The sequence below is a fragment of the Eptatretus burgeri genome, chromosome 1 (assembly GCF_056783735.1).
Source record: "Eptatretus burgeri isolate ZD-2024b chromosome 1, Ebu_testis_v1, whole genome shotgun sequence".
In the NCBI taxonomy this organism is placed as follows: domain Eukaryota; kingdom Metazoa; phylum Chordata; class Myxini; order Myxiniformes; family Myxinidae; genus Eptatretus; species Eptatretus burgeri.
The window spans coordinates 67,096,790-67,112,042 of NC_140961.1; the positions used below are offsets into that span (position 1 = coordinate 67,096,790).

Genomic DNA, 15,253 nt, shown 5'->3' on the forward strand with positions numbered 1-15,253 from the left:
CTTTGATGAGTCAAATTTTTAGATTGAATTTTGTTCAACAAAACGATTCCATGATTTCTTTTTTATGTGCAATTGTTTACTTGTTCTCTGTTTTAATTTCAGAGTACATTGAAACATTAAACTGCTTAAATTTCAGTAAAAACTGGAAAAACGGGGGTGTTCTAAAACGTTTGACCCGTAGTGTGTATATATTGTTGTGGGCCAGGGGGTAGGGTGAGAAGACCACTCGGTGGGGGAAGCTATGTCGCTTCCCACCAGACTCCCCGGAATTGTAGGCTGTCGCACACGGATAATTCCGTGACGCGGCAGGTCGCTTAACTGACCGTGGACGCCAATAACTCAACCACGTGACCTGGGGTCCTCCCGTCTATGGGTTAATCGGGTTACCTAATTAATCATGTGGTTTAATTACTGGGAAAACACACCCTCGGTACGCCTTGTCCAAACCGGATCACTCTACCGGATTGGATGCAGCCGAGCGACACTGCTAAGGACGTACCGGCTAAAAGGAACGGATCGTTGGGAACAAAGTCCCAGCTAATCTTGGATTCGGACCATGCTGGATCAATGGAAGAAAAGACAAAAACGAGCAGGGAACATTCCTAATAATAACTAGCATCCATTGAAGACAAAGTCTTGGTATCCCCCGCCATAGTAAATGAGGACTAACAAACTTATATTCCCTAAGCGTGTGCAATATGTATGTGAAGTTTCCCCTTGATCTGACCAGCCATTTTGGAGAAGATGTTTGGAGGTTTTAGGGTAAATTCAATATGGCCGCCAAACCATGTGACCTATCAATTAGAAATTAACAAACTTCTGAAAGGATGTCTTGGGGAAAGTGTATGTGACATTTTGCCTCAATCTGTCCAGCCGTTCTGGAGAAGAAGATTTTTAAACTTTATTAATTTTCAATCCAAGATGGCTGACGAACCATTTGACCTATGACATCATAAATTTACATTCTGCCTCCAATCCTCCAGTGGAATACGTGTGTGAAGTTTCATGTTAATCGGATGAGGTGTGTTTTTCTATCCAAGATGGCCGCCAAACCATGTGACTTGTGATGTCATAATTTTTACTATGTATGCAGACATGATGGAAGATGATAGTTGCAAATTTTTGCTTCGCTAGGTTATGTGATTCCAGAGAAAACATTATTTAATATTTTTCTTGAATCCAACATGGTGCCAAACCATGTGACCTATCAATTAGAAAATATCAAAAGGCACCAGCTCACCACTTGCTTGATATGTGTACCAAATTTCGTAAATATATCTTGAGGGGATTTGTAGTTAAGCTCCGGAAACGAAATGTGATGGACGGACGGATGGACGGAACCCATTTCTATATCCCCCGCCAACTTCGTTGGTTGGCGGGGGATAATAATTTATTTACAAGCAGGCGAGGAAAAATATGTGGCACAGTGACGTTTTATTGGGGTGTGTTGTGCAGAGATAGAAAGAAGCATGGTGGTGCGACAATAAACAGGCAACTTACAAAAGGGGACACAAAGCAGACTTAATGTGGAAAATAATAACAATAACAACTAGCCGAAACCTCGTCACAGACGGATTCCGTTCCATGAGCCCAATATAACAACCAGTGGCGGCTCTTGTAAGAGCCGGATCCCAGTCGATGTACTCCATGGCCTTACCTTATGAGGCCTACAAAAAGTCCTTGTACACGACATTTTTGGTGTACACTACTCCTTGTGAAGAAGTCCCCTGATTTGTGCACGTGTCTACTTTGACATACAAACACCGTGTCAAAACTTCTCAGGTCACAGTACTGAGAAAAACGTGACGCGACCGCTAGGAGGAGCACAAAATTGGTCCTTCAGTATTAATATATCGATGCTTCAGAGTTGAAGGTTGACTATTGCCACTATGTGCGATGCACTCTTACAGGTACGAAGTTTCTTTCAGTCAGGTCACAGTACCAAGAAAAACGTGACGCGACCGCGAGGAGCACAAAATTGGTCCTTCAGTATTAATATATAGATGATAACAATCTTCTACAGTCTTACTTAAGCAGACAGGCACCAGCACACGCACACACGCACACGCACACACACACCCCGATGAAGAGGGAGTTTTGCAACCGGCGGGGGGGGGGGGGGGGGGTGAGGCGGTAATGTTGTACCTGTGCATGCGCCCAATAGCACGATGTGCCACCAATACGTTTCGGGGGGGATGCTCCGTGGTGCGGTACCCGACAGTGGGCGCATTGTCGCTGGCCCAAGCCGCACGTGTGGAGACTGTGCTCGTGAAGGAGGAGCTTGAGTGGAGAAGGGGCAGAGTCCGGAGGGCGAGGGTGGAGTAGTAGGCGGGATCAAGTAGGTGGGTGGGGTCGACGTGGTATGGGCGGAGACGAGGAGGTGGAGACGAGAAGCAGGAAACACAGACCAACTGGGCCAGAGGAACTGCCCTGACCTTTATAGGGCTAGCAGCTGGGGTGGAGAGGCCATGCTGAATCCAAACGTCATCACCCGAATCGGGCGCTCTGATTGGCCTCGGCCCCTCACGTGGCCCGCCAGCTTGGGCCGGAAACCGCCTCACTTCGTGTCCGGCAAAGCCATTCCAAACAGCGGGAATATTGCGCTCTGACCCCATGAGATGACATGAATCGCCCACACCGAAATTGACACGCGAATCATCCTGCAGAAATCCCAGGGCGAGCGGTCGAGGGTCCCACACGCCCGCTCGGGCGTCCGACCAGCGCCGATCAACACGTTCATTCTGCGCGTGCCAACATAGCCCACACTGTACATTCCCTGGTTCGATCGCAGGCTCGCTGGCCGCAGAGACGAGAAGACGTTCACCATCCATGGAGAATCCACCGCTGCCAGCGAGAACCGAAGGTACATCGCCATGGATAAATGCATGCACTTTTCACGAGAGGCCTACGTGTCTGCTTTCGAGCACATTCCATGCAGTGCGTGCGGTTCCGCCATTACACACGTGGCCAGCGCTCGCGTTCACACGACTCTGCTAGCGTGTGCGCGTGGCAAACACCAACATGCGTCGGGTATTGAGGTTAAAAAAGAACAAGACACTTCTACCCGTACACTCGTATCCTGCCCAACATGGCGTGGAGTCGGATTTATTGGCCTCCGTACGCATCTCGTGGAGCATGGGCATCGTGCTGGCCGTGTTTCCCATGCCGTGAAGAACACCATTCGTGCAGCCTCTTAAGAGGTATTTATTTGCATGCCTTTCTAATGCAATCAGCAATTCTCCCCAGACCATTGGAAGCTCGAGCCAACAGTCCAGCACCAACTAGCACACCACACGACTCGCTGCAGTTTCCCCACCGCAGCGCCACACGCGCTGCAGTTTCCCCACCGCAGCGCCACACGCGCTGGCCTCCAAGGCGCACGTGGCTGATTTACCTCAGGAATAATCAGAAAAGAAGAAGAGTGGGGATGAATGGAGAAGAAAATGATTTAAGCAACCCAAGCGATTAGATAATCGCAACTCACTCCCTTGTTGTCCCGCTAAACAAAAGGAAGGGGACTATCTACACGCATAACAATGGAATAACTGTCCTGGGACACCTATCTGTTGTATGCATGCGGTTCCGAGAACCGCAACAACATATATATGTATGTGTGTGTGTATATATATACATACATACACACACACACACACACACACACACACACACACACACACACACACACACACACACACACACACACACACACACACACCATGTATTTAGGTGTATTTATGTATACTAGTACATGCCCGTAAAAAAAAATAATAATAAGAATAATAAGATAATAAATAAATAAACCACACAGGCCGTTTCTTCGCTCTCGCGTGCCCGTACGTGCGTGACCCGGAAGTTCGATATTATTCGCAGTTACTATTATTTGCAATTTTTTTTAATACCCAATTATTCAATTAGCGCCAACGTATTTTACCTTTTCGCAATGTCGTGGCAAGGAAAAACAAAAAGAGAAGAGAAGAGAGAGAAAAAATTTACTTCCTGGTTCGGAGCATACCAGCACTCTGATGTTCCCGAAATTTATACACCGTCTAATATGAAAACGATCATAACTTGGGCTATTGTGTTTATCTATAAATGCGCATAAGAAATCGAGAAATTATTAGAATACACGAAGTCATCACTCTCCGGAAGCCCGTACGTTGTAACCCGTAATGGGGAACGTGGCTGAGCTTCCCGTCCTCATCGGCCATGCCCACGCAACAACGTGTCTTCCCATTGGTTTGGTAAATAAATGGCCATAACTTGGGAACCACTTGTCCGATTAATATCAAACCTTGAAAAGGCACATCCGCAGGTCCCCAGCAATATACCTGGCAAGTTTCAATTAGATCGGACCAGTGGTTTTCGAGAAACAGCGGTCACACACACACACACACACACACACACACACACACACACACACACACACACACACACACACACACACACACACACACACACACACACACACACACACACACACACACACACACACACACTGCTGGAATTATAGATAGATGTATATACATACATATATATATATATATATATATATATATATATATATATATATATATATATATATATATATGTACACACTGTATTGTGAACCATGGTGTCTGTCTGTGCATTCATCTGTCTCCCCTTTACAGCAGCCGTTTCCTGCATTGCGTTTAAAAAGTTGCTGATTGATTATTTTGCATTTTCATTTCACTTTCCTTGATGCAATGTCAATCACTTCAGTAATCTTTAAAATCAAAATAAACATCTGGATGAAAGCAGATTTAATACAGATATTCATGGAGTAACATACAATTTAAAATAGCTATATTTGCTCCCTTTTTTGACAAATTCAAACACTGCCAGCCAATGTGTTGCACATCCATTTCACAGTGGGTGGTATAAGCTCAGAGCTTTGACTGATCGAAACCAAGAGTGCAACACAATTTAAAGTCCATGAAATAATTTAAATTGATCAATTAACTGAAACTTTCCCCGTCAATGGGGGGACATTTGCTTGTGATCGATAAGATCATTTCTCCACTTCCTCTTCTGTATCAGTAATTTTTTTTTGTTATATCCTTTTGGTGGTCGACTCGATCTATTTGTCTTTGAATTAATGATTTCACAAATCAAGTTCCTTCCTACCTGACTCTTGCACCAATTAGGTGGCTCAGATGCCTTTGACTGTCAACGATGGACGCTGGCACCACCTAGCGATTACGTGGACAACGCGTGACGGCATGTGGAGTGCCTACCAAGATGGGCAGGCACGTGGTTCTGGTGAAGACCTGGCCGCATGGCACCCCATCAAACCAGGAGGCATGCTCATCCTTGGACAGGAGCAGGTAAAAACTTGAACCAAAAACCTTTTGGTACCGTCATTACAAAATCAAATGTTATTCTCTTTCTTTCTCTCTTTTTGTCTGTCTCTGTCTCTGTCGTGCAATACCTTCCACCTCACAATCATTGCTGGTGTAGCAAGTTTTCAAGTGACATGGAGGTCATGTACAGTGGATCACAAGTCTTTTGATTTCTCCACGGGCTGATAAGCTTTTAAAGATACCTTTAAATAATGTATCAGCTTTTGTTTACCTGTTTATATTGATGCTTGCCCTTGTGTTGGTGAAAGTAGTTGGAGCTTTAATGGCTATTCATAAAAGCTCTTCTTTCCCTTAGGACCACATTGGTGGACAATTTGATGCCATTCAGGCATTTGTGGGTGAACTTGCCGATTTTCAGCTGTGGGATCGTGTGCTTCCGCACAGTGACTTGATATCCATCGCTAACTGTTCAACCACACTCTCGGGCAATGTCGTGGCTTGGGCCACAGCCACCATAGAGTTAAGAGGTGGTGCTGTGCAATGGCCGCTCGAGAGCTGTGCAGTGCGGAGGAGACCTTGATGAACACTGCAGAGTTGGAGGATGCAGCACATAGAGAGTTGAAATTTTCCTGCAAGATATTATGATACTCAGGAGTACAAGGAAGGAGGAGAGAATGTCAGTCGAGTGGTTCGAGAGTAGAGATTGTGCTTGTGGAGATGGGTGGTGAGGTGAAAGGCATGTCAGAATGCATTTCCATCATGCTGTGTACAGTCAAAATGGGCTCGTATTGATTTATTTAAGTGAACATCCATTTTACATCACGTTTCTCCTTGCAAACCACGCCATTGCAAGTTTGTGCCATGACTGGGCACGAACACGGCATAAAGTGTGCTTTGTACTTAAGATTTGTCCTTCATGCTAAAAGACACCACCACACAATCCTAAGCCCAAGCCGACATGCAAATGTTTCTCCTAATTAAACTAGATGACAGGCAACATGATGATGCAACAAAACTGGATGAAGTTTTAAATCCGGCCAAAAACTTGCCTCAAAACCATGGTCACTTCATGAGCATGGTGTGATCTGCTTCGTACTTCGGTCGCACATGAAACAAGTCCGTAAATTAACAAATAAATTCTCAGCACGAGTTCCACTTAGAAATTTGCCACCAATTCCATGAAATAAACTCGAAGGTCTTATTTTGTTATGTGGAAGGTATGAGCATGGCTTAAACATTTCTTCAATCCCTCGATCGATTGATTTCTCAGTCATGCAGTTGAAAATCGTGAGCAATGCAGGAGAAGTGAAAGATTTGCATCTAAATCTCAGGGATGCTAAATTTCTTGCCATCACCCCTTTCCTACACGTATTATAAAACTGGCGTGCCATTAGTTGAATGATCTACACGAATTTGCAAAATGTGCACAAAGGTATTTCTCATGAGAAGCTTCTGCTATATCACATCATGCTCCTTGCCTTTAAATTTTCCATACTAACGAAGGTTCCATCAATATGGAAGTGTTAATTCTCCTGGAATTACGAACAGGTTAATTCCCACATAATTATTAACTGGTTAATTCCCCCAGAATTACAGAAGGGTTTATTCCCCCAAAATTACGGACGGTTTAATTCCCCCAGACTTACGGACGGTTCAATTTCCCCCAAATTATGGATGGTTTAATTGCCCCCAGAATTATGGACTGGTTGAGTCCCCCATATTTACAGACGGGTTAATTCCTCCAAAAGTAGGGACGGGTTAATTCCTCCAAAAGTAGGGACGGGTTAATTCAGGGTGAAGTGGGGTGAAGCATAACTAGCAGTTTTCAACTCATTCCATACAGTGGTTCAAGAGTGCATACAAGTCAAACCTTTTAAGGGGTTAAAAAAAAATAGGTCTTGGGGGTTCAGAGAATGACTTTTTGCAGATTGTGGGTTTAATTGGTAAGATCTTATCATGTGAGCTTTTTCAAACTGGTGTCAAATCAGAGGTGGTGGGGGATGAGGGTGTGGTGTTACATTGTCCGAGATGTCCCCAAGGTGTCACATTGTCCGAGATAGCAGGTTGTCAGTCGAAGTAATTTTTTTATCCCCAAGTGAAACGATTAAACTGCCCGTCAGAACCATATCAAAGCAAAGCCTGTGAATTTACTCAACAGGATTTTGTTCCTAAGTCTGTTTAAAAGCATGAAGGAGTCAGAACCGTTTCTGCTTGAACCATTCCTTTTGTACAGACTGTTGAAGAGATGGGATTTTGCATGAGCTGCACTGAAGAGAAAATACACTTTCCACTTTTACAGTGAAACTGTCTCCAATTTCTGTGCTTGTGTTCAAATCATTCACCACCACCTGCCGCCGGCCGGTATGTTGATGAGCATAAATATACTTGGAGAACATCTTTAATACTTGTGAAATCAAAGATTCGCAAGTATATTGGTTTGTCCTGGTCTGTTATTACCCCGTGCGAACTGAAAACCGGGTGAAGCAATTGGTTCACTTTGTCTGTCTATATATCTGTCTGCAGACATCAGTCTATGATCAAGGAACAAGTTGATTTCAATTGAATGTTATATTTTGAACATTCTAGAACACAAATCAAAACCAGAATCGGAATACGGACGAACCTGCAGTTTAGCAGTGCTTTGGTTCTGAATTTGGCAAATTATACGGAATCTCGTCCCGAGCACGCACGCACATTGTGCTCGGTAAAGCAATTGCTTCAGTCTGTCTGCCTGGCAGTCAAATAAAATTGAAAATCATTCCAAACAGAAAACTTACTGTTTTTAGACGTCATAAAGGGCACAAACAACAAATTTAACGAATTAAATAAGGTGGTGGCTAAGAAGTTGCGTCAATTGTGACAAACTTCCGATTAAATGGTTTGTTTTCTTTTCTTTTCCAGCCTTTAAAACTCTTATTTTATTTCATTTGATTTATATACTTGAACACTACAGAACACAAATCGTCTCCTTGCCAATTTATAAAACCTCCAGTTTAGCAGTACTAGGACAAAATATAACAACATTTTACATCATCTTGACCAATGAAATTTGCCGCTTGTGTTCTCAGTGTTGGGGATTATCGAGATTCAAACAAAATCGTGGCATGTTGGAAATATAGATCATGTTCGGAAATGCAAAGCGAGAGTTGAAAAGAACCTACCCATGTCCTTTTTTTCAATACTGCACAAGGTAAGGTGTTATAAAATTTTTTTTTTTAAAAATCGAGTCATCGACTTCTACTCACCATTAAAGGTTGATGACTTTGTCCAGTCTGAGCGGTGTCCCAAAAGCTGTTGAAGCTTGAGTGCAGGTGAATAAAGTTACAAGTTCCAAAGGAAGCAAGAAATGGCGTATCACCAGTGGGCCAATACGGCATCATGTCCATGAAGTGATATGATCCATTTGAAGATGCGGGTGTCATAAATGTCCAGTGCCTGTGGGAATAAACTGCTCCCCAAAAGGGATATGATAGAAGTCCTGCAGTTAAAAGGAGAGAAAACCCACTGGAGATAGCGATCTACGATGCGGCACATGGTACAAAGCTCCATTAGTCAAGAGAGGAAATGCATCACTGACGATAGGACTGCAAATGTGTTTTAACTCCAGTGAACTCCAGAAAACCTCTGTTTAACTCCAGTGAAACTCAACTTTGTGAATCCTTTCCATGCCGGTGTAAAGTGGCGAGCTGCCAGGCAAGAAGAATGAGTCACCCTTCCGTTGAGGCTTTTCTCCCCGCTCGTCACCCTGAGGGGGAGGTCCTCGAGCCCAGTAGTAGTGTGGGGCAAAACAATTGGTTAGAAACACGTTAAAAACAACGCCTATGCTAATACTATTGGTTGGATAAGCAAATGGAACAAAGATCCTGTTGTAAAAGTACTAACAAATTGGCACAGATGAAAAGTACACTAGTGTTGTCTGAACTCTCCAGTTCTGTCAATTTGTTTGTCATCGCTTACTTTTTTGTTACTTTCAAAATCAAAGATGTGCCAGTATATTGGTTGATCTGGTCTGTTATTCTGTCTGTCCATCTCTATGTCAATTGCCTATAGTTCACAATTTTACTCCGATCTTCACAAACTTAAGCACCTGGTATGGGCAAGCACAAGCTGGGTTGCCTATTGTTTTTGAGGTCAAATTTCATCCCACTCACTTGATATCAATACCATCATACCTCTTATAACACTCAGGATGTGTTCCAGAGGAGTGAGTGCTATGTGAAAATAGCACTTTTTAAGATCGTTATAACATTGTGCTTTTGGAGTTGGCCACATCTTCCCCCCCCCCCCCCGTCACCCCATGAAATCATGACAGACCTCTGATTATACCTTCTGCCACGAGCTGTTTCTGACAATGTTGTTGACATTCTCTCAAGCTCCATCAATGATTTAAATTGCTTTCCTGGTGTTGAAATTCCTCCAGAACTCCTTGATGGACTCCTAACTCGAACCATCATTTTCATGGAAGAGCTGCCTTAACGTACATCACAGGTGATATGCCTTGAAGTTGGCGATTATCCCCTGGTCCATGGGCTGGAGGAGAGCATGTGCTGGGAGCAAGAACATGATTTCAACAGGTTGGGGAGTCCGGAGGCTGTCGAAGTGCTGTGGGTGGCCAAGAGTACTGTCCAGTAGCAACAATGCTTTTGCTTCACATTTTTTGTTCTTTGAAGTAATGCTTCACAGCAGGGAAAAATATGAAGTGTACCACTGCTGAAACAATTCCCTTGTCACCCAGGCCTTCTTGTTTGACCTCCAGATGACAGCAGTTGGTCATTTGACAGCACCTTTATCGCTCGTGGTCAACGGTGTACTGTATTTATAAAACCGGTAATTTCGAAAATGTATTTTTCGGTATACACACTTAAACCGAAAAACACAGATGGACACTGAATCCACAGAGATGAAGCCTCGTCAAAGTGAAGCCCCATCAAGGTGAAGCCTCTGTAGACCCAAGTGAGTGTCTTAGTTACATACTGGTTGAACCAAGTAAGACCGTAAATACATCTATTAATGGACCATGACTACCTCGATTAATTACATACTATTGGAATGTACCCCTTCAACACTTTGGCACCCCTTTAGACTCATTCGAACCTTTACACTGAATAGACCCGATAGTATAGACCACAACTTTGATTGGAAGATACCCTTTAGATGTTTTAGATATTTTAAGACCATTTCGACCCCTTGACCCTTTCTATCCTATCTACTCTTGGAACAGTCCCTTTAGACACTTAACCCTCATAGACCCTTTATACTACAATGGACCCTTTACACCCATTAGAGCTTACACCCTTTAGATACCCATTAGACCAATTTAGGCACACACCACAGAAACATCTATGGAATCTTTTTGCAATATACAGACTATACTTTTTTCAGCAAGTAATGCACAAAGGCCACTCACCCAGTGGGTAGGTACTCGGCTGGTTTGAGCTTAATTAACATATCGGTTCACTGAATTGGTTCATCAATCAAAAGGTCGAAGCCTGTTGTTTTTGAAGTCAAAGCGTAAGGTCAAATAAGTCGTTAATTTGCATCCAATTGACTTGAAATTGGAATAGGGTTTGCATATTGGATCAGCGAAGCGTATTGGTTTTGGGGTCAAAGGTCAAGGTCAGATAAAATCGTCAATTTTCATCTGATCAACTTGAAATGTGAACATAATTTGCATACTGGGTCACTGAATTAGTTCAATCAAAAGCTAGAATCCCATTGCTTTTGAGTTCAAAGGTCGAAGTTGCACAAAATAATCAATTTTCATCCAATTGACTTGCAATTTGAACAGGTTGTGCATATATTGGGTCACTGGATTGGTTCACCAAAAAACAGAATGAACAACAAAAAGAGCAAGCATACCCTCACCAAGATGTCTTGTGTGGTGTTTGTGTAGTTTTGCAAGGTGTATTTTGTGTGGCGTTTGTGTACTGGTGTGTTATGTAATTACGAGACATAATTAGAACTGCCACTTTATAACTGCTGGCAGTGATGACCGGGTACCAAGACGTCCCACTTTGATGCAACCCCACTTTGATCGGACACCTGACCCTGACCCATGACGTTTTTTAAAAATCATTCAATTGAATTTAAAATGGCATTAAAATAAATTCAATTCAGATCAATTGGAAGACCAAAGTCTTGCATTGGAGTAATCAGAAGGAACCCAAACAAGCAAAAAGAAAAGATGAAGTCATCAGGAGGAACTTGGATAGGATGCACATTTCAGCAGATACTCCTCTACCCTCAAACCAATCCAGGCACAGTCAAGTGAGCTTTATTACAATATATATATATATATATATATATATATATATATATATATATATATATATATATATATATATATATAAACCCACATCAAAAAAATTCAATAATTCTGGCTGCCAGACCATGTGGCCGATCAAGTTGATTTTAAAACGTATTCCCCATCACGACGAGATATCAATTGTGAAGTTTCATGTCTATTGATTCAGTGGTTCCAGAGAAAACATTATTTAATATTTTTGGTAAATCCAATATGGCTGCCAAACCATGTGACATAAATTATTCTTTAACAACCTTGTACACGCATGCCTTGGAGAACATTTATGTGAAGTTTCCCCTCGATCTGTCCAGCTGTTCTGGAGAAGATTTTTAAAATATATTTATGGTAAATCCAATATGGCTGCCAAACCATGTGACCTTCGACATCATATGTGTGAACCTTTTGTTCCTTATAGATAGACGGTCATATGTATGGTCCTTATAGATAGACGGTCACAAGTTTCACCTCAATCTGTTCAGCCATTTCAGAGATTTTTGAAGGTTAAAAAAAAAAAAAGATGGCTGCCAAATCACATGACTGATGACATCAAAAAAAAATTGCGACCATTTTATCCCGAGACAACCCTCAAAAAGTTTCACACTGAACACATGTGGCGTTCTACATATGCAATTATGATGTCATAATGAAGGCACCTATGACATCATAAAAATATCACAATCATTCCCCATGAGTACTTGCTATGCGCCAAGTTTCAATTTTTTCCGTAGTACGGTTTCAGAGACACAGAGGTCCAACGTTTTTCCAATACGGCTGGCACACCACTTGACCTATGACATCATAATTATCATCAATACATTCTACATGAGTAGTTGCAGCTATGGTGAAAATTTCCTCTCAATACGACAAGCGGTTGTGGAGAAAAACACAAAAGTTCTGTACAGACAAAGAAAGACAGACAGACAAACAAACAAACAAACAAACAAACAAACAAACACACCCAAATGCAATACCCTCTCCTTCGGAAAGGGTAATTATTTAGCCGTTTTAACATATCATTGGATTCTATGACAACAACTTCACCCCATTATAATAAAACGGAACTTTTTGTGATTTTATTATTCCATCCATCGTTATCATACTCTGTGCAGAGTGTTGGTGCTGCCTAAGCAGTCTCCTTGGTTATTGGGCACAATCCTGGACGGATCGCCACTCCGACACAGGGTACCAGCAAGCTGGCACTCATTTTACTGACCTCGAAAGGATGACAGGCAGAGTCAACCCCACCTGGTATTCATTCAACAGCCAAGGGGGATTTGAGCTCAGGATCCTAGGATCCCAAGCCCACCACCTGAACAATTAAGCCAACACCAGGCATGAGGTAACCCCCACGCCACCATTTTCCTTGTTCTTCCCTTGGGTGTTTGTTTCATATATTTCCTCTTGTATACATCAGTCTCGGTTTTGATTTATGAAGCGGAGACCCAATAATTTTGCCGCTGATGGTTGCAGGTAGGTCACGGGTATGTTTCTCAGGTTGGTTTTATGGATATGAACAACATGGTGGCTTGGAGTTTTGTGAATATAAATCCAATTGCTGCTTTCTCATGTGGTCTCCCGTCTCCAGAGTCCAAGGTGTCAGTGAGAGGGTTGCGACAGGTTCACCACTCAAAACCAATCCTCACGTGCACACCAAACTAAACTGTAATTTATCATTGAGCTTCTTGGTGCTCATCGATTTTATTATTGGCATACCTCAATCATTTTTCAACATGCCAAACTGAATCTTACACAGCCTGTTTTATGCAAGGAATGTGTGTGTAAAATTTGGTCAAAATTAGTCAAAGGTCAAGGCTATCCGAAAAATGCAAAACAACCATTAGGCCACGATTAGAAAATTTATCATCCAAAATTGTTACGTATATCATCTAGTAATGTGAAACAATTGAGAGGTCAAATTTTAGAAATTGCCAAATTGCTATTTCCATGGAAACTTTTATTTATTTGAATTTCGCAAGTATCGTGCTGTGCACGACATCTTTCTTGAATTGTTACCTCCACCACTGAAGGTGAAGGAGGTCATGTTTTAGAATTTTAAAAGTGATTTTTCAACATTGAGAGATGGGGCCAAAAATGATATGTAGCACGATATCTCAAAAAGTTGCGTACGGATTCGGATGAAACTTGGTGGACATGTTGGGTGTGTGACCATGACAAACTGATTCGGTTTTGGTGAAGATCTGAATCCGGATCTGGATACGATAATTTTTTTTTTTTTAGTGATTCTTCACCATTGAGGGATAGGGCCAAAAACGATGCATCGCATGATATTTCAAAAATGTATTGGGCCTGATATGTTCTCATGGATCAGGTATCAAGTGGTGAAGCTATGCGCTCTACTGAGTGTCCCCGTTACGTTTGTAAATATATGGCAGAACTTTTGAGTCACCCTTTCCCTCATGCACAGACCATCAATGTTTCAGTCTGGATCCCTCCGCCTCTTCACGAAGTATGCATTGGAACTTTTTCTTTACTATTCTATGTCACACTGTCAGAGCATCTTCTGCAATATTAAATATTTTGCCAAACAATGTATTGTTGGTTCCTGAAGACAGTAATTCCTTCCACCTTCAGGTCATCAATTGAATGGGAGGTTTGGTCTTTCACAAAACAATTGGCAAGGCCTGATGTTCAACTGAAGGTGGTAGGAATATATTTGCATCAGGGTGTCAGTCAGCGATAAGTCATCTGGTCTTTGTGCAAGAAACTGTGCAATCATTAACATCCACCAACAACCAGTGCTGGTAGACAGATAACCCAGCTTGTCGTCCTTCTGAGAGATGGTGAACACACTGATGAATCTCCCTGAATGCGAACCACCAGGATGACAGTTTATCGCTGGGACTGAGATTCCAACCAAGGATAGACAGCTCAAAGTAGATGAGTCGTGCAAATGTATCTGTCCTGAGCAGGAGTCATCCTGGGACATCCACTTCTTGGCATATTTTTGTTGATCCAGTGGCTTGATAACGCCTTCAGGGGTCATAAACAGTTCCTCTCCTCACGTTATAGAGCATTGCAACATGGCTAATGGAATACGCTGCTTGAAGGTGTCCAATTATTTGATTCCTTTCATTTTGCTGACAAACATGGCTTTGTAATGGATTGCTAAAGAATATAATTGTTGATCCATACAATGGTGTGTTGGATGGACCAAATTTGTGAGACTTTCAAAGACTCTCTGAAAGACTAACAAATTTTCTCAGAATACCTCATGTCACCTCTACAAACTGAAGAATACATGAGTTGCACATGATGAACAATTATTGCATGAAGAAATTACATAAGTGGAAACTTGCAATCAAGTGTTCTACACATCCCTTGTGCCAAAAAGGTACTTGGAATGAACGCTGGAACAGTTCTTCAACAATTACATTATCAATTCAACTACCTTTGCTCTTTATGGCAGGGTGTGTGTGTGTGTGTGTGTGTGTGTGTGTGTGTGTGTGTGTGTGTGTGTGTGTGTGTGTGTGTGTGTGTGTGTGTGTGTGTGTATATGTGTGTGTGTATGTATATGTGTGTGTGTATGTATATATATATATATATATATATATATATATATATATATATATATATATATATATATATATATATGTCTGACGAGAAAGCG

General features: G+C 42.2%; 1 protein-coding gene across 1 annotated transcript in view; it reads left to right on the forward strand.

The window, feature by feature from the left end:
- The window catches only part of LOC147034648 (neuronal pentraxin-2-like), a 149,105-nt gene extending 141,185 nt beyond the window's left edge, over positions 1-7,920 (forward strand). Inside the window, exons 4-5 of the mRNA XM_085886728.1 lie at positions 5,166-5,345; positions 5,677-7,920. Coding sequence (XP_085742854.1) covers positions 5,166-5,345; positions 5,677-5,901 — 405 coding nt within the window. The 3' untranslated portion in view covers positions 5,902-7,920. The remainder of the gene's footprint in view (positions 1-5,165; positions 5,346-5,676) is intronic.
- Positions 7,921-15,253: the final 7,333 nt, after the last annotated feature.